At 45.3% G+C, this 20,265-nt stretch overlaps 2 protein-coding genes across 2 annotated transcripts in view; one reads left to right on the forward strand and one right to left on the reverse strand.

The window, feature by feature from the left end:
* Positions 1-4,270, forward strand: part of STOX2 (storkhead box 2) — a 174,580-nt gene extending 170,310 nt beyond the window's left edge. Inside the window, exon 4 of the mRNA XM_051616895.1 lies at positions 4,205-4,270. Within this exon, the coding sequence (XP_051472855.1) occupies positions 4,205-4,232 (28 nt within the window). The 3' untranslated portion in view covers positions 4,233-4,270. The remainder of the gene's footprint in view (positions 1-4,204) is intronic.
* ENPP6 (ectonucleotide pyrophosphatase/phosphodiesterase 6) overlaps positions 1-18,289 on the reverse strand; it is a 32,409-nt gene extending 14,120 nt beyond the window's left edge. Inside the window, 4 exon segments of the mRNA XM_051616898.1 lie at positions 1,027-1,138; positions 7,382-7,561; positions 18,015-18,199; positions 18,201-18,289. Of these exon segments, the coding sequence (XP_051472858.1) occupies positions 1,027-1,138; positions 7,382-7,561; positions 18,015-18,199; positions 18,201-18,262 (539 nt within the window). The 5' untranslated portion in view covers positions 18,263-18,289.
* Between the last annotated feature and the right edge of the window lie 1,976 nt (positions 18,290-20,265).

Here is a 20,265-nt window from a genome sequence, read left to right on the forward strand (position 1 = left end):
CTGCATCCACCCTTTACTTACAGGCAATAAGGTCTCCTCTCAGCCTTCTCTTCTCCAGGCTGAAGAGTCTCAGGTTTTTCAGCCTTTCCTCCTAAGAGAGATGTTTCAGTCCTCCAGTCATCTCTGTTGCCCTCCACTGGACTCTCTCTAGTAGTTCCAGGTCTCTCTTGAACTGGGAAGAATGACCTCCATCGACCTACTGGCCACACACTTCCTTAAGCACCCCAGGATTCCACTGGCCTTCTTGGTGACAAGGGCACATTGCTGGCTCATGGATACTATCTAACAGGAGTCCCAGATTCTTCTCCTCAGAACTGCTTTCCAGCAAGCCCACCTCTAACCTATGTTCATATATATCACATGCAGATAACTTTATTAAAATACAAGCTAAATAAATTCAGGATCTAAAGTTTCATGTGTTCAGAGATGGCTTCTCCCTAAGCCCTGTGCCATAAATGTCACTGTGATTTGTGAGCATGTGTGCAGCATGACCTGGTGTGAGAATGAGAGCAACATCTCCAGCAGTGCTATCATCATTTTGGAGCCTGCATTTCAAGGACAAGCAACGCTCAGCATTTGAATATGAAACTCTCAGATTCAAAAGCTATGGCAGTTATCAAGTAGCAAATTAGAAATGCATCCTAGGACTGGATAAATTATAGAATCAAATTTCCAAATTCCCAGGAGCATTCCAAGCCTTTGAAAGCCTGCTCTTGCAGTGAACAGACACTCACAGACTGATCTTGAAGTTGCTTGCAACAGCAAGTTAGAAACAGTAAGTCAGGATGTCTCCTCTGCATTGTTACCTACACACAAAAAGAGGAGCACATCTTTCCCTCCAGTCTTACAGTCAGGGTCTACTTCTGTAATGGTCGTGTTTCTGTGACACTCCTATAAACCAGTCTCAGCTTCCATCTGCCTGCCTGGGGTCCAATCCTGAAAACTGCCCTGCAGCAAAGCTGGGAGCAAACCTAAATACTGATCCTGGAGAGAGGGAACCCCGCACGCAGAAGCTCAGTGATGTACCTCAGAGACTCGAGGGCATCTCTGATGGCGTCTGCAAAGTTTTTGTCTGTTGGGACACTGAAGTACTCGCGGCAATAACTCGGTCTGACTCCAAGGATTTCGACCTCGCAACCTACGAGCAAAAAATTAGGTAAGCTCTGCTGTTTCACCTTGATCACAGACCCCACACCATGGGGTACAAATTCAGGTTTGTAAATTCCCTGTGATGTTACTTACCTTATGCCTTCCTGGCTGGAAACCTTGTGGTTGGGAAGGAAAAGGGCAGCGAGGTTGGTTTGATGAGTGCTTGTTGCAAACTGTACATTCCTTTTATTTCCCTCTCAAAAAGGAAGCTCTCTGTGCAACCCTCCCACGACAAACCTCTTGATTCCCTTGTGGCAGATGGTTTCCACCTAAATCGCTACCCTCTTTTCAGTTTAACTACTGTGGCCACATCGCCTCATTTCCAGGCTTCCAACATAATAGATTTAGATATTGTTCCCTGAAAGTTCAGCAAATACTTTCCAGTTAGACACACTGTTTCTTACATTGTAATATCCTCTATAAACCACATATTATTATGTGATACTGGCACTCCACTAGTAAATCTGTTTCCCAGGGGGTCTTATTAAAACACGCTAAACCAATTAATTCTCTTGGTAAGTTGCAGCCTTCCTTGCAAAATACAGTCTCTTTTGTGGCCCAGAAATTTATGGCAACAAATTCTACAGGAGAACATGACCCTGAACATGCAAAAACATGTTTTTGTGAGATTTTTTGCCCTTTTGCTCTCTGGTTACTCTCCTGCTGAATAACATAAATATTTTAAAGACTTTAGCTTTCACAAACACTGGATTAATGCAAATTATCTTTTGAGAGCCCTCTCATCACAGTTAGGGTTTTTTTGGTGTGTATTCCTAGGGCACATGAAAAAAAAGATATTTTGCTAGATGGCCTCTGTATATAGCCATATATACAGACAAGTAAAAAAGACAACAACAAGCCATAACTTGAGTCTGCCTACATTTGGGTCAATTTGCTTCTCTTTTGGAATGAAAGGAATAGGCTTTAAGGGCTGTCATAAGTTGACTTGTTACTTGGGAGGGAAAAAGGTTGCACAGGAGGTGTAAATACTGAGTAGGGACTAGAGCAAGCAGAGCTACTTTCAGGGATGATTTACAGTGGTTTGCTTACTGGGACACTCAGTGAAGAGCATTTGTCAGTGACTTGCATCTCAGCCCATGTGAGTTCACATTGCTGAGGTGCAATACTGGGACACAGGGAAAAGCACGTCACTTCCAGGCTAAGCTGGCTAGGAGACTTCTGATTGTGACTTCTCAGGAGTACAATGAAAGGTTAGAAAAACTGAAATATTTAAGCTTAGGAAATTTTTTTAAGTCTTCACTGATTTCTAGAAAGCCAGGTAAGTCAGATGGAGGTTACCCTTCCTGAAAGGTAAAGAGCCCTAGCACACATGACAGATTCAGTGGTCCATGGTAGGGGCTTCCAGGTCTCCATATTCTTTGTGTGTTTCGAGAGACATCTATTATGATTAGTTGTTTGTAAGAATTAATTATTTATAATAATTTTGCAATAATAACCAGAAAATATAGTTGACTAATTTACATTGCATAGTTTTGAACCTCCATCTAATACTTGTTTTTATAAAACTTGTGGGAGTGTGTGATGGTGCTCACTATTTGTTTATTCCCTGTTGCCCTAAATTTATATGACTTAATCCTCCCCTTTCTGCAACAAGATACTTTAGAGTTTATCTCTCCACCATGAAAGTAGTCTGCAACCTGGATGAACAGCCTGCAGTTTACTTGACAAGAACTGACTCTCCATACCTCTCCCCAGTAAAACTTCTATGTCTCTATGCAGCACCTTCAAGCAATTGTGTTGTGCAGGAGAGGCACAGCTGCTACCTAACCAAATTATTCAAAAAATGTATTTCATGAATGACCCAAAGCCATCTCTGGGAGGCAGGAGCTGTCACCCCCTGCCCTGAGGACGTGCAGCTTCCGTATTTTGTACGATGTCCTGAGTGCTACTAGCAGCAAAATGTGGGTTTTCAGCCAGCTCAGGTGCTCGAGGTGATGCAGTAGTCCTCTGTGGGCTTTTCTAGTTTCTCAAGACTCAACTGGAACTTCAGAGTTGATTTCTCCTCTGACACTTGAGTCTAGGAAAAGACTGGCTCCAAAGCCAGGCAAGATTTTAAGGACACATTTGGAAGCACATTTGAAATTATTACTATGTGAATTTGGGTGGATGATTGCTCATTGTCAATGACTAATATGATGATTTAGCCTCTTTTTTTGTCTTCAGATACTGACATCAGATTATAATTTTCTTACATATCATTCCTCAGAATTATTCACTACATAATTATAACCAGAAGCACTAACCTCTTGGGGATGGGGGATATTTTAGTTGCTCAGGTATCTTTGCCATTTCTAGACTGGCAAGTGGTGAGCATGACGAAAAAGACTACAGAGGCACCAACAATTAGAAATCATTTTGGCCACGAAATATTGGTTAGATATTTTGGTCACTAAATAGGCTGCTTAGACACCAAAAGCTTCCTTCTTCTTCTTCTTCTTTTTAATTTATTTTTATTTATTTTTTAATTATTATTTTTATTTTTAGCCTCTGTGATGAACAGAACTTAAAATATTTTTTTTTTTTTATGTTAAGGCTTGTTACAATTCCAAAACACTGGCCATGAAGACCCTTTAATATTTAAATTTATTTTTGGTAGAGACCAGGAGAGGTGGTAAATTTTGTCATTTAAATATTATGGGAAAGGAAATTTTAAAATGTTTGGAGCCAGACAAAGGGAATGCTAAGTTTTTCTTGGTTAAGATAAGTTCTATTTACCAAGATGTGACATTAGATACCTTTCTGCACAGTTTTGTATACACTAAACCTTTACTTAAAAACCTGAACTGCTGGAGCAGGAATAAAGACTTCTTTCACAGTGATATATGGGCTCTTCTTTATCTATCTGACATGGAGACCTGTATCTCTGCCAGCTTTAAATTGCATTTCTAAACATTGATTTAACAGTTGGACACTTTCTGTCATAACAGAAAGTTTTGAAAGCTTTCCAAACTAGCTCCACGATCTGGTAAATGTTATGTTTAAATGGCGAAAGGTTAGGTTTAGAGTCTTTTTTTACCCCTTCCTCTCATTGCAGCGTTGAGAAAAGAAGTCACTGCACTTAAGCTGAAGCAGTTGCATTAGCTGCTGAAAAATGAAGAAGTGTGAGGGTCTGGGAGGACATCACCCACCGGGCTGAGCATGAGGAGCGATATGAAGCTTTGACTTTGGTGGTACCACTGGGGTGCTCCCGCACTCCTCTGAGCCTTCTCCATCTGCGGAAGCACCAGCTTCAGACAGGCAACCCAGGCCTGAGGCTGTGCATTTCAGCCCACGTGCAGCATGGGCTGTTGTGTTTTACTTAGCAAATGGTCAGAGGATACATGACTTTTTCACGAGGAACTCCCTGAAGAGCAGAAACTGCTTGATAAACGCCATGAAGAAAGGAGAAAAATGTCCCTACAAGCCAAGTGCTTATGTTTTGGCACAAGTGGTGGCTGGGACCTCTGCAAGGTGCTATTTTGACTCCTCCACTTCTAGAAGCAGGAGAGCGCAGACTAATTCTGCCCATGAGTTGTCTTTGCTGTGTTTATGTTGGGCTCAGATAAGCTGTGATGGATGGGTGTTCGCAACTGACAGCCCTCATGCTCTGTGTCCCTGTTCGCTGGCGTCTGGACTCTCTTCCTTTAAGCACTGAATATGCATGAGAGAGGAATATAGGGAAGAATATGAAGCAGTGGATTTTGGATTCAGACTTTGCAAAGCTTGGAACTGGCTCTGAGGAGGAAATGGCAGCGGTGTAAATTAACCTTGGGAATCAGATTGCTGGCATTCACAACATTCCTGCTACGTTTGATTGGTCTTGTTTATCTTCACCACTGGCTAGAGAGAAAACAGCATCTTCCAGAACAAAGTGTGATGAATTTGACTGTACATTGCTGTTCCTATTAACAATTTCCCAAACTTTTCCTGTTTGGATCTTTATCAGATTTGCAAGATTCATTACTAAGGAGCAGTATATCCTCAGGCTGAAAAGTTAATCACTAATAGCTGATTGTACTCACTGTAAATGTCTGTGGGACCTTCACCCACTTTGGCTACTAAAACCCTTTCTTTTCTTTGATTTTGTTTGTCATCACTCCCCAGTCAAATACATTTTACAGAATTAAAGCTTTAAAATAATAAATCTACAAGAACATACTACATCCTTACTATGGAACAAAAAACAGTTAAAAAATCATATGGGGAAAATGTAATCAATAAATACTATGGCATTTGGGGTGGCTTCTGTTTACTCCAGTTACACCTGAACTCCCACTGTGGCCCTTCTGCCCCGTGTTTTAGTTCAATAATTCCACGTTTGACACTGCTTTCTGCCTTGTGCCTGACCCTGTATGGCTAATGTGTCCTTTGTGACCATGAGTACCCTTAAAAACAAGCATGTGCTTAAGCTTTTGCTGAACTGAGGCACTAATGATTTTGCCAAAGGTCGTCAGTCACAGTTAAATTCTTAGTGACAGACAGATGTGCATGTCACAGTCCACAACTTAAATTCCAGATCCACACAAAATCTCCCCCTGGCATCCAGAGGGCACAAATTCCCCCTCTGTGTCATAAGAGTCAGTGCACACACTTGGCAGCATAAGCACTGGGGAAAGGGAAGCTCTGCTGTTCTCTTCGGTTCTCCACTGGAAATAGTAGGCAAGTGTGAAGGGTATACACAGGTTCACAGGGATACACACACATGCATCTCGTGTGGGAGATGCGGGATGTGGGATGTCTTCTCCCTGGGAGACACTGCTTAAAGGGCAACAAGAAGGAGTTACAGAAAGTCCAAAGGCATTTAATGGAAAGTAATACTGTTCTGTTGGATTTCAGTAGCCCTCTCTAGACTGCTACATCTATTCAGCCCATAATTATAGCTATTTAGTGCAATTACATTAGTAGTTAAAAATGAATAATCTATAGAAATAGGTCTTGTAAATCTTCACAAGAATTTCTACATTCTTGTATAATTTCTACTATTACTTGCATAGCTGTTATGTCACTTGGATGATCTCCAATATGAACTTTTTTTTTGTTTTGTTGTTTTTTTTCCTGAGGGCTGATCCAAACCAGTGTACCTAGTCTGCAATTCCAATCCCTTAGACTGTCTTTGGGTCCTTAAGGCAATAATGTCACTCTCAGAAGATCTTCTTGCTCTTCAAGACTGTAGAAAAACTCCGTATGGCTTTCCAGTGCTTTTCATCTTGGTTTTCTCTGTCTTCCCTTTCTTGAGAACTGTGGCCTTTTTTTTCTGGGATGCCATTAGCCACATTGCATGGGAAAAGCGTGACCAGGCACACGTGCATTGGGATGCAGAAGAAGAGAAGTTGGCTGGGAGCCCAAGGCATGAGTCAGCTGCTGCTGCCCTGCCCGGTGGCACTGGCTGTATTCAGTGCAGCTTCTCTAATGTGTGGTCCCCCAGCCTGTCCTTGCACATATGAGGATATCTGAACACTGCGTAAGTGGCAGAGTTAAAAGGTCAAAACGTTGAGAAGTTGGGTACTTTGTGAGGGATTTGGTCTGGCTGCAGAGCTGGAACATATACTTCTGTGTGGGTCCCTAAAAGGACACCCTAAGGGTATACTCCCTTTAAAAAAATCTTCTTATTGTACATCCCTAGCAATTTCAGTGGTCCAATACCCAACAAATGAGGAATGGAAAGTCCCTACAATGCTCAGACTCAGAGCAACTAGGACCTCAGGTGAGTTAATGATGAAGCACAAGAATGTTCACTCCAGCTCACCTAAGTATGCTTTGCTTTCAGCTGGATTTTGCTGTCTCTGCAGAGCAGATCATCTTCAGTGCTCTGCTGCTAATTTCCAGGTTAAAACCAAACAAGCATTGGGTAGGATGGTTACTGTTTAACTTTGATCAGTGACATGGTCTACAGTCTTGCTCCAAGAAGCATTCATGGAGCAACCATTCAGCACAGCAGAAGCTCCAGGTGGGCAAGAGGAACAAGCAGCTGGTGGAGAAGGGGATGCTCTGCAAGCCAGCAACGCCCTTGAAGGTAACGTTTGGTGGAAATCTACCTCCAGTGACATATCATTCTATTTCTTTTTAAGCATATGCAAATTGTCATGGCCTAAGAAAAGATAATTCATTTCTATGAGTGGTTAGTGAAGTATTAATAATGCCTCTGTATTTCAGTGTATTAAAGTGTCATCGTACAGCATATCGAGTGCTTAGATGTGATTGTTAAGATATCAGCAATTTTTTACATACTAACCTGGCCAGTAGTACATGGAAACGTTCTTTTTTTCTTTCATCATTGTGACCCACAAAGGCTCCGATCCATTCCACCAGAGAGGCAGCAGGCTTTCTTTATTCACACCAATATCAAAAGACACGTTTGTCTTTTGGTCCCACATGTAGTTTCCAATCATCTGATGAACCTCACAGTGACGACCTTCAGGGATGAGGGAAAAAAAGACAACAACAAAACACAATCAGATTGGTGTTCTCCAGCAGAAGATGCCACCAGCACCACCACAGGTACCACCAGCTCATCCAGCAAACCAGCTATACAGCTCAGATTTGAATGCATACAATCTTGACTCTGTTGCCTTTTATTGAGGTCCTCCAGGTAGCAGTCTCTATCCCTCAATTCAGCCACTTAAAAGTTAGTGCCTGAAACTCAGGTCAGCCACCTGTATTCCCTTCATAGAAGAGGCACCTCTAGAAAGCAATTCATGCCATCGTAAGAGAGGCATCTAAAGTATCTCAGGGGAGTTATCCTCTGGAGGTGCATGTTGCTCTCTATTGGTTATAGAGAAAGATCACATCATTAGCTTGGCTTGAGACAGCCAACTTTTAGACAGCTGAGGCTGGAAGAAACAAAGCCTGCACTTCGTGGCCTGCTCAACGTTCCATGCACACAAACCATGGCAGCGGCATCCCGTGCAGGTGACATGTTTGGCTGACATCTGGCTCCTTCTATGCTCACAACATCTACCATGTCTGAGACCATTTTAAGGTACCCACCAGTGCACAGGCCCAGGGGGCTGCAGGAAGCAGTCTGTGAATGGGAAGGGATAAGAGCATGGTCTGGAAACACAGAATAATGTTTGGGAAACTCACTTTTCCCCTCTCCTTTATCCACAGGACACATAATTTTTCCACAAGAGAAAGAGAAGAGAAGCTACTGTATTTGAAAGGTTAATCTGCAGGTGAAGTAACAAAAATGGGAAAAGAAATGTTGAAGATTAAGATGTAACAGGAGTTTACAATTTCCATATCTTAAAAAGCAACAACTGATACATGTGTCTGGTTCTGGAGCCCTCAACACAGGAAGGACATGGAGCTCTTGGAGAGGATCTAGAGAACGGCCACCAAGATGACCAAAGGCCTGGAGCACCTCTGCTATGAAGACAGGCTGAGAGAGTTGGGGCTGTTCAGCCTGGAGAAGAGAAGGCTCCAGAGAGACCTTAGAGCAGCCTTCCAGTACCTGAAGGGCCTAAAGGAAAGCTGGGGAGGGACTGTTAACAAGGGTGTATAGTCAGAGGGTTGGAACTAGATAATCTCAAAGGTCCCTTCCAACCCTAGCCATTCTGTGATTCTATGTGTGAGACATTGTCATCATTAGCTGGTGAGTCATGATATTCCGAGGATCCAGATAACAGGCTTTGGTTATTGTAAGACTGAGCATGGGGATCAGAACTGAAATAACCTTCGTATGCTTGTTTGGAAAAGGCATTATTCTGAGCAGAGGACTCTGTATACTTCAGGCACATGTGATCTTTAAATGGATTTTGAACTCTCCTTCCCTCCTATGAAGTATTTCAATTATGTAAAACATTTCCTCCTCTCCAGTGCAGAAAAACAGGCCCAATTTGTGACAGTCACTATTCACCATGTTAAACCAAAAGGTTTACTACTGGAAAACTGGTGGATTGGATGGGCAGTAATGTGTCCTCCTTAGGCTGCCACGTGCTTTCTTCTCTCTTAGTCTAAAAAGAGCTAGAAAGAAGTCCTTTAGAGTCCAACAAAACCACAGCCTTCCTACTTAGAGGACAATCTCATCTCTTCAGCTTCTTGAAGTCCAGGTGCTCTTGAGCATGTCCAAACCTGGGAAACTTCAAGCAGGGAACCGATGCCAGTCTGGGAAACCTGCAGGTTGGTGCTGAAGTTGGTAGGTCACATATTTGTATGACGTACAGTGTGGTCTTCATTACAGAAACAATGAGCTCCCACTGCTGCTGCTGTGAGCTCCCTACAGGATTTAAGGTCTGCTGCCAGTTTGCTTACCTTTTTAAGGAACACAATGGAGATTGTTATTTGTAGTGTTGTTGGGAAGTGTAATTAACTGTGGGCACTAATACAGAGGACAGTATTCTTCTGATCACCGTATCAGAAAAGTTCATTCTTCCATGGACTCCAACTCTCTTCTTTATACTGAAATACAGGCCTAGAACTTCAAATATCAGTTTTTGTTGCAGACATCCCTGGTACACAGGGCCAGAAGGGAACAGCAGATGAGCAGAGAGACCGAAAGACATGACCATTTAATGCTGCCTGGAGCCATTTATGTCTGCTTGCCTGAAGCCTGTCTCAGAATGACCCTGGATCTCCTTTGAAGACATGACTACCAACTAATCAATCTCTTCCTTGGGTTGCTCATCCCAATATTTATCACCAGTAAACACTGCTCAAAAATCATGCTGGGCGTCTAATTTTATTTCTGACCTTTGTTAATCTTCAACTATGGCTATATTGTGCCTTGCTCACTAGATTAAGAAGTCCTGCAATAGCTGGCATTTCTTCACCTCATATGCACTCATGTGCAGAATTAAGGTCACTTCTCAAATATCTTTTGAGTCACCTGTACAACCTGAGTTCTTTACATCCCTTGTTTTAAGTTATTTTCTCCATCCTGAGAAAATTATCTTTGGTGATCTCCTTTTTAATAATTATTATAATAGCAACATGGTGTTAGACAGTCACCGTAACACACTGAATTTATATTGCTTCCATTACTGCAGCTTTCCTCTGTAATCAAACATTATCTTAAGGATTACAAAAGTAGAAAAAGGGCACATAGCAATTTCAGCACACAGATGTTATTAGTTAAGCTCACTGCAATTGTCGTAGAAAGCACCCCCTCCTCAAGCAGCAGAGGAAAACAAAGAGGGTATAGTTCCCAGGAATATGACAACTCCTGTATCCTTCTGGAAGAGAGCCAGCAAAAGCATTTGCAAGTCTGCGTGCTACAGCTTACTTGGACAGTGCACTTCTTGCAGCATTGGCTTTGTCTAAAGAACATTCCTGTGTCTCCAGGCACTTTTGTCAGCATTCAAATGAATCTATGCCAAACAAAGATGAAATTAAAATAACCAACAGAACAGTAACGCTGAGTGCTATGCGCCCTATATTGGCCATATGTGAGATCTAGAAAGCAGGGGGTGTGCTCCTGTAGCATTTGCTACAGGAATGACCTCTTCTTTCTTTGGTGGTCTTTTGCTGTCTGCAGGGACAGCATGTAGGATCACCAGTAGGCCAGATATGTCATACAGGGGCCACCTGCATCTAAATCTATGAGAGAAAATGCTCTTCTGAGACACTCAGTGGTCTTTTTTTGTTATAAGAGAGGCAGCATGTGGTGGCAGATGCACAATGCTACATCTGGTGGATTGGGCAACAAAACAGAGGTAAACCAGCTGTGCACTGAGCAAACTGGATTTATCAGAGAACTCTTGGGGTGTATATTAGCCAACGCAGCAAAGGTACCATGACCTGTGCCCACGCAGTACCCACCTGATGACAAACAGAGTACTTGCATTTACCTGAACGTACTGTACTATGTAATATTATGTGCATGCCTTGCTGCTACAGTGAGACCTGTCCTCCCATGTCCTCCCATGATGTCCCCACCCACTGGGAAATGACAGGAGCCAGGAGGGCAGATAAAAGCACAGGGTGCCGTGGAGCTACATAGGCTGGGGAAGAGTTAAGTTCCTCCATGGAAACACCTGTACACATGTAAAGCATGTGTTTTAACAGCCAAAGTGAGACATGCAGTTCCCTTTCTCCACTGCCCACAATGTCTTTCCTCTGCTATTCTCTTGCTCGACCTGCTGGATGACTTGCCCTGGGAGATGCTCTGCTTGTGCTGCCTGCCATCAGGAGGAGAGCAGGACCGTATTCCTGCTCAGGAGCCCGTATCATTGTGTTGCCATTCCCAATGACTGAGCCCAGCCTGCTGTGAGCAAAGCATCCTGAAGAGCCCAGCTCTGCCCACTCCAATATGTGTCCTGCTCTGCTCTTCGCCTGCTGGGTCTCATCTGCTCTGCTTTGAAAAGAGACTTCAGGGAAAAATAAGACTGGTGTGCTACACCTTAAGTGACCTGGAGAAGACCAGGGCTCATGAGAAGGGAGGGGAGAGCTCTAGTAAGGGCAAAGTGGCCCTGCCATCTGCAGGCCCCTGGGCAAAAACATTACCTGAAAGATGTGTACAGACAATTTATGTTCCCAGAAAAGCTTGCTGGCAAAGCTCTTCCAATTTTTATGACTTCCAATACCAGACAGATCCAAAGCAAGAACACCTTATCCTACATCAGGTGAGACTTTGCAATCCAAGTAGGATCACATTAAAAGGTACAGAAAAATCTCTGCTATACTTTTTTTTTTTTTTTTCCCCTGAAGGGCATTAATTTAATGAGAGTGTGAAACTCATAATTCGATGCTTCCATAGTGGGGCCAGGTCTGGGGTACACAAAAATTGCCTTGAAAGTTTAGGCTTTGGATGCCTGCTTGTGTGGGAAGGCAAGTCTTGAGGTCCTGGAGAGCCAGTGCTCCAAGCTGTTGGCTGGTTTCCTGAACTGAGCAGCAGTGATGAGCTGAGGGGCCATGCTAGGACCCCTGACCACCCCCATCCCCCAGTTGGGTATGGCTCAAGAGCACCACAGCTCCAAGCATTACAGAGGCTCTGAACAATGTGCAAAGTTGCTGCCTGCACCATCAGAGAGAGTACGAGCCTCTGGCAGCTTTTGGTCCTCCAGCTGTGACTTCAGCTCTGGACAAAGAAACACCTCAATAGACAGCAGGTATGCTAGTTGTAAGCTGTAAGGTTGTAGCTAGCAAGAATGGGAAACCCTCTCTGCTTCACTTCATAACATATGAACTTGTGTTAGAGAAAACTTTCTGTTCTCCACTTTGGAAGTGTTTCCATTTTTTTAAATGATAAAAAGCAAACACAGATTTTTACAGCATTTGGTGTATGAGTGAAAGAGAAAAATCTTGGCACTTGGCACTGCAGCCTTCCTGCAGGCAGCAAGTAAACAAAGCGAGATGAAGAATGTGAAAATTAAAAACCCTCCCAGTTCCCACTCTCTTCTCCAGCCTGTCCTTGCTAGGATAGTACCTTTTCCCTGCTGGTTAGCAGTACTACCACAGATGACTTGGTGCTCTTTTGCTTCCCAACACACAATTTTAGAAATGGAAAGCTAATGAATCCAAGAATAAGGAGAGACTATTGAATTAAAAACTGTATGTCATGAGCAGAATCTTTTAAATCCTTGTTGCTTCTGGCATCTGTGGTGGTTAAAAGAGAAACAAAAAGAAAAAAAAAAAACAAACTATTCCCTTGTCACTCATCATGCTCTTTGTGACCTTCTGACTTTTTTCTCAGCTTGGACAGAGAAGCTGAGGTAGTTCAGTTCATTTGTACTGATAAAAAAAATGTCACCACAGTCCTATTCCTCCAGTTTTTTATTGACTCTGACAATATGCAGGTACTGTCTGCGTGCTGTGCTGTAACCCAGGAGACCTCTCGCAACAAACAGCCAATGAACTAGTACACATGTAGTGTGCACATCAGCCAGACCCCAGAGCACTCCAGCTGTGGGAGCCCAAAGGACATTTGCTCCCAGAAAACATGGAATAAAAGGGGTGCTGTGTATGTCGAGATTTGCTGTGCTCAGGGGAAAACAGAGCAGACCAGCTACTTACCAGACCACAACATTATCCACCAAAGCCCCTCAGCAGTCAAGTATGCCAACACTGAAGGTGAGGAGTGGAGGAAGGATGATAGAAACACAGAAGATGGGTGAAATCTTCAGTTTGACAGAGTGAACCTTGACTGTCACCCATCCCTGAGGCCTGCTGTGTTGTCGTGCTCCTTCCTGCCGTGCAGAGGGTGATGGCACATGCAGGGCTGAGCTGCAGCAGCTGGGAAAACACCACACACCAGCCCTGTATTTTAAAGAAGCCCCAAACATGCCATTGCTGAGTTACAGCAATCGTGAGACAGCTCTGCAAAGACCACCGGCCTCACCTTGGGGTTCAGGAGACCTGAAATGCAATCTGCTCAACATCCTCCTCCATCATGCAAGCTTCATAGGGTCTCATAGCCTCTCTGCCAAGTATTTAAGGTCAGGTTCTCTCCAAAGAGGGACACAAAAGCCCCTTGCTAGCTCCTCTCCACCCACCTCTGTGAGCAGGGACTCCCTCTGCTTCCCATGGAGGCCAAGAGAAATATGGCTCTTGGATGCAGAGCCAAACAGCTGACTGGTGGCTGGTGTGTCCTCGTGGAGGACCTGCCAGAAAAGACCTCATTGGTTGTTAGGATCTTGGAAAATAAACCCTCCCTGAGTTTCCAGCTCAGATGTGAGACTGTCTGCCCGTGTTTATGCTGGCTGGGGCTGGAAGTGTGAGGGGCCCCCACATGCCCTACGGTTCTATGCCCTGAGCTGGGGGCATTCAGGGGACCTGGGATGCCAAGGGTCCCCCAGCAGCCTCACAACACCTGCAGGTGGGCAGCTGAGGGAGACCCAAACTCCTCAGGCTGAGCAGCTTTTCTAGAGAGATGTGGCATGAAGGGTTCTGAAGCAATAACTGGTGCTTGCAGCGGTTATAGGGAGACCTCAGACTTTCCATTTAGCTTGGCATAAGAGCTCCCCTGCAGAGCCAGGCTGAGGCAGGGAAAGGGAAATATTAAAAACTCCCCACAGACTTATGGTCTTAATTCCTCTCTTTGCAAAACAAACAGCACATGGTGTGATTAAGTGAGCCTCTTGAGATACGCATATTTGGACTCCTTCGTCCCTCTCTTGCCAAGCCCAGTCGAGCCTTGCAGAGCTCACTCCAACACATGTCAGCAGCAACAGCTCCTTTTACCTAATTCACCATTTCATGCTCTGCCTTTCAGGCCACTCACTGCAAAATCATACCTGGAGCATGGAGAGCTAGGAGGCCAGGTAGGATTCAGTCTAGCAGATTAGAAGATAACCCAGCCAACTAAGAACCAGTCTTTATGCCACTGTGGAAGCCAAAATTGAAAAATGTCATTAATTAAGTTGCTAGAGAAAACTACTTTTCAAAGAGTGGGCTACCTTGCACACCACCAGATTTTTTATAATAAAACAACTTCTCTGGCTGCATGTCAATGAGATCTCTTTGCTCCAGCAGTGACTTGGCAGGTCCTGACTCCATGCCCTAGCTTTCAAGTGAGACTGGGCTTCTCCCCCAAGCTCTGAATCACTGGCTGACTTTACATGAAGAAGCCAAACCATTAGCATTTGTCTTTTCTGTGCTCTGGTTTCTTTCTCATAATTGCTGTAAGGAAAGGCAAATACTCTAGGCAGGTCCTGGGCTTCAGGCTGAGGCTTTCTGTGTCATGTGGGGAAGCTCCAGCAAGTATCTTCTCATAGGTTAACAGCAGTAGCAAATTATGTAGGAGAGGGACCCCTGTAGAGCTCTGCCATCATGGCCACCCACAAGTCACCTCCTTCCTTCTGCTTCCCTTTCAAAATGTAGCTGTTTTGTTTACCTAGGTTGGACTCTCCTCCTCCCACTGTATCTATGCTTCACCTAGCCTCAGCAAAACAGGGTATACTTCACATTAGCACAAATTAGTAAGTTATTTTTAGATATACGGCTCTTCGTCATCGGTTATGGTTGCATCTATTTGGTTCTAGCTTTGAAAATCTCAGTAAACTTGCTATTTCTCATTGATACTAAACTCAGCCAGGCTGCCCTCTTGAAATCATCAATAAAGTAAAATATAACTACCAGAAGATCCTGCAGATATTCAGGCAGCTGTGCTGTCTGCTATTGCTTGCTGGTTGCCTGTTGCAGAGGGAATCTACCTCCTGGCAGGGCTGACGGGTGCACTTTGGCATCTGCCCCGAAACGTAGCAGGGCAGATGCCACTGACCTCCATAGCCTCCACCCGCAAGCCTAGGCAGGAGGGGAGGTGTGTTCACATGTGAGGGGACTGACCTGTCACCACTGTCCCAGTGGTGATGGTGTCTGAGAAGCAGAGTCCCACTCTCCACTTCCAAAGCCACCAAAATGGGAGAGAACTACCCTCTGTCACAGCTAAACCTCTCTGGAGTCATCAAGCTTGCGTGGATGTGGGGTGAAGGGCCGCATGCAGGAAGGAGAGGCCTTACTCATCTGAATGGAGAGAGGCAAGAGAGAAACACATCCCAACTGTAGCACTTTCATGCACATGCTGTCCTAGACCTGGCAGCCATCTTTGCTCCAGAATGGATGCAGGGCCACAAGACCTTGTAAATAAGCAAAGAAGGGACAGGAGTGTTTATCTGAATAAGTGGTGGGATATAATGAACAAGCCAAGGGTGAGAATGTGCAGGTGGGACCAGAAATTTCTTAATCTTATTTAGCAGAAAAAAAGCCACTATGAAACTGCATTCACAAATGCAAAAATATGGCAATTTGGAGGTTAGAATGTGAGTTTCTTAACAGTTTGTTATGAAGCAGCGATGCAGGACAAGACATGAAGAACAGCTTGTCCATTAGTCCCTGACTTCTCAGAAGAAACTGTGGCAACACTTCAGTACCACACAGCCCAGCTGCAAACAGATGCAAAACCAGTTGAAGTCATGTACCCGCTCCACTCCTGCAGTAGAGACACACAACCTGTGAGTTGCAACATAATCTCTCCTGCAGCCACTTGCCAGTCCCTAAGCAGGTCACTACGGCACAATGCTCATGTCACCCTGCCATGCTGCCTTTTTCCCCAAATCTGTGCCAGCTTTGTGAATTGAACATGCACAGACTAAGCACAGCTCTAACTGCTAAGTGCCCCACACTCATAACCCCATCATAACCTAAAATGTGACACCTTTCTGTGGTGACTGCACCGTGGCACCGGGGGCAAGAACAGTGCAGCCATGGAAGTGACCCTGCTGTCATGCAAGGACACAGCCACAAGGTTCACTGATACCCTGAGGGTTCAAGTGCAGTCTTCAGTCTTCCTTTGAGCATGTTTTCTGCATTGGTTCCTGACCTATTTAACACTCCTGTGACTCATGTTTTTGACCATGAATTGTTACTTGCAGTTAAGCTGTATTTGCATTGAGATTGTCTTCATGAAGGCCAGGAGACTTGCAAGAAGAGCTGAGTCTGGTCTCATAGATTGTATCATCGCTTCAAGCTGGGGTGTAGGAACTCTGGTATCCTAAAAACGTGAAAAGTCTGGTAGTGGTGTTTCCCCATCTAAAACAAAACTTCTGTGTGCATACAAAATAGGATGCTTCCAAAACTCCTTGAAAGGCTGACTACAGACCTCACTCTACGCATATTCACGTAATAGGAGTGATGATTAAACGTGGCAAGGAGACAAAGCAGTCGCTTTCCCTGTTCTCTTTAACAACTTCATCTTTTTGCTTTTTACACATGAAGTGTTAAGCCCGTTTGCCTGAAGAACAAGGTCCACAGTGGAGTGACACCTCTATTTTTGGTCATGACATTTACTCTGCTTTCATGCATTTGCAGCAAGTAACGAAAAAAAACCTGTGATGATTTTGTACTCTTTTTTGTTCAGAGGTGAGCAAGAGAAAGGCATTCCTCTCCCAAGAGAGGGAGGAAGGGGTTAAGCAGTTTCAAAACAAGCTGGGCACAACTGATGTCAGATTTTTGTCTCACAATGGCATCTGTTTGCTTTCCCAGCAAGCAGTATATGGACTGATGGGCACTGTATTGTTATGATGACAGCAGAAGATACCATATAACATTGGAGAGGACAGATTTTATCACTCCTGGTTAGCTGAAATGTCTTGTTTGTTAAATAACGCTGTAAAAATCCTATCAGAAACTCCAGAAAAACTTTTTTTTTAACTTAATTTTTTTCAGTGTGTCTTTCTTTGATGTGAAGGGCTCAGCTGTACTCTGCACACCTTCCTAGAGTCACTGCAATCATGTGTTGCTCCACTTAGATTGAGAGGAAATAAGCAAAATGAAAATTATTACTATCCTCCCTGTTTTCTGAAAGCCTCTCCTGGGCAGTTAGAAAAAGGGAAAGTGTAGGGGAGCAAAAGCAAAAATCCTTAATGGCCTTCTATTTGGCTATTTCAGATTATATGACAGATGTAAGGACTCAGAACAATGTTAAGACAGGGACCTGTGAAAGCATAGAGTCTGTTAAGTTTAAAAAGAAATTCAACACCGACCTTGCCAAAATAAGGCAAGGCTGGCTGAAATGAAGTTCTTATCTTAGCCACCCTTAGTTTACATGCCTTTTGGAAAGTCTGTGAGCAGGCTCCGTATTAACCTTCCATGCCTCTCCCACTCGTGTTTGTGCACCCACCGGGGAGCCCTGGGCAGCCGTGCTGCTGCTGCTGCGGGGGCAGCAGGTAGGGACCCGGCAGCACAGCATGAGAAAACAAAGGAGAACTTAAAAAAATCAGCTCCAAGCAGCATTTCCAAGTTCAGAGCAGGTTTTAGACAAGAAATACTGAGCTATAATGCCTCAGTCCTGTTAAACTGCCAGCTAAAAGCACGATTTAAGTTATTTTTACGGCGTCCTGGGAGAAGAAAGTCATCGAGGAGCTGCCTTGTGGCTCGGCACGGGGAGCTGGCAGCTCCGAGGAGCATCACAGCAAAGGCAGGCAGGTACTCACCTGTCATCAGCGTGTAGTAATTCGGGTAGGAGAGGCTAGGGAAGTCTGGGGTCATGTAATCCACCTTCACCCCCATGTTCACGATGTCCCGAAAGCCGGGCAGACTCTCCAGCTCGCTGTCGTCGATGTAGTCGAAGCGGAAGCCATCGAGCAGGAACACCAGGAGCTTGCGGGAGGCGGCGGGGGGGCGGCAGGAGGGCGCCGAGGGTGGAGGCCAGGAGGGCGGCCAGGAGGCTGCGGCTCCCCATGGCGGGCACGGCCAGCGATCTGCAGCAGCTCTGGGGCTGGGGCTGGGGCTGGACCTGGCACTGCTCTCCTCCTGGCACTGCTCTCCTCCCGCCCGCTGCCGCCGCCCGCGTTAAAGCTACAGCTCGGCCCCGCGGGCGGGGGAGGTCACGGGTTAATTAGAAGCAGATGATTAACTTCCATCCCGCCAGGGCGCCAAGCCTTGGGAAGAGCTCGGTATCTCTCTGCTACAGGGAAAGAAAACTGCTCCGCAGAGGTGGGGAAAACATGGCGCGAAGGTCGCGGGAGCCTGTCGGAGGGCTCCCCGACCGCCGGCGGGAGGGCGAGCGGGGCCGGCTGCCCGGGAGCCCAGCGCGGCAGGGACCCGCGCCCGGCCCGCCTCCCACCGCGGCCCTGCTGCCCGGGAGCTGAGCCTCTCACCACGAGCAAAGCCCTCTCTGGAAGCAGAGCCCCTTTGCCAGGAGCAGAGTCCTCTCTCCAGCCAACCCAGCTCCCCGTGGGGGCTGCGGCTCACAGGGCTTTTTTGGAGAGGGGCTGCTTTCTTTTTTTTTTAAAAAAAAGCATTATAAAGAGCAGGCTCATCTCTGCCTGCACCTAGGTCCCTGCAAGGGACCCTGTCCCCTCTGCTCACTCTGTGTTGCTGTGGGGCTAATCCAGTTCCTGACACACTAGTAGAAAAATACCTAGTTTTCAGCATTAGTCATCAAATTGAACATTTATTTTTTGGCTGTTGATATTATTAGCATTACTAGTAAGACCTGGGTGGTGCCAAATTTCATAGTAAAAAAGAAAAACTGTTCACATTTTAGTTATGAATCACCAACAGGTTCTTCTCTTGCCAGCCACAGGAGCCAATTACATCTCTAATGCAATGCCAGCACCTGTTCTACACTATAAATACATATCAACTCTATTCAAAATGTTTGTCTTTACCCAAATACAAGGAGTTTGTAGCATTATATTAACTCTGACATGCTCCAGGTGAAGAGGAAATACCTGCTGGGCAGAGCTGGGATGGGCAAAGGGCAAATTTTTAATTTCTCCATGCAAGGAAGACAATACAGCCACAGGGCGGGGTGTTTCTAGCCCGTGCCTCACTTATCATGGCAGATGTTTTACACCTGGGTGTCCTGTTTGCAGATTACAATAGCTGCTTGTCAACCCAGTGTGGACTTTGGAACCTCCCTTTGCTCCTTAGAAAGCTCCTGACTGCACGTCCAGTGTGTCTAGTTGCCTCTTACCCAACACCGGGTTGATGCAAGCTCAGCAAAATGGCCTTCAGCCTCCCTCGCCCCAAACAGTTATTTTCACACCTGTGCAAGCTCCCCTCATGTCCTGGCCTGCCTTTTGCATGGCTTTGTACTGCTGGCATCCGTGAGTCAGAGCAGCTGTCTGCACGTCATCACTCCCAGAACGTGGCTGGAGAGATGCTGTCCCTGTCCTTCTCCCACCAGGCTTCCAGCTGAAGAGATGAGGTGCCCTGCCAGGGGAAGGTGTGCTGGGGTTGTAGGAGGGAGTCGTTCAAAGCAGGTGGAAGAGAACAGAGGGGGAGCCTACAGTTGAGCAGAGGTGCTCAGGCTCTTCAGCCAGTGATGCTCATGTTCACCTTCCTAGCCAAATTCCTCCCTGACACTGGACTAAATGCACTCCTTGTGGACATCTTCCACTTTCAACTTACCCAGCTGCTCATTTTCTTCCTCTTTTTTTCATCTGTCCCTTTTTCCATCTCCCATCTCCGGGCCCAGCACTTGGGACGTACCCTCACATCAGAATTAAGCCAGAATCGAGGTCTCAGAGCATTTCTAACCTCCAGTCCAGGGATTTTTAGAGCAAGATAGTGCCTGAACCAGTCCCTTCAGGGTTTTATGCCTTTTTCACACAGCGTTTGCTTTTGGAGCCTTGCATCACTAGCTGTTATCATCTTGACAACTTCAATTCTGTCTGCGTTTTGACTTCTCTTATCTTGCCTGGCATTAGTTCCTGGGTTTTCTCACACTATAGCAGC

Source organism: Apus apus, chromosome 4 (assembly GCF_020740795.1).
Source record: "Apus apus isolate bApuApu2 chromosome 4, bApuApu2.pri.cur, whole genome shotgun sequence".
Classification (NCBI taxonomy): domain Eukaryota; kingdom Metazoa; phylum Chordata; class Aves; order Apodiformes; family Apodidae; genus Apus; species Apus apus.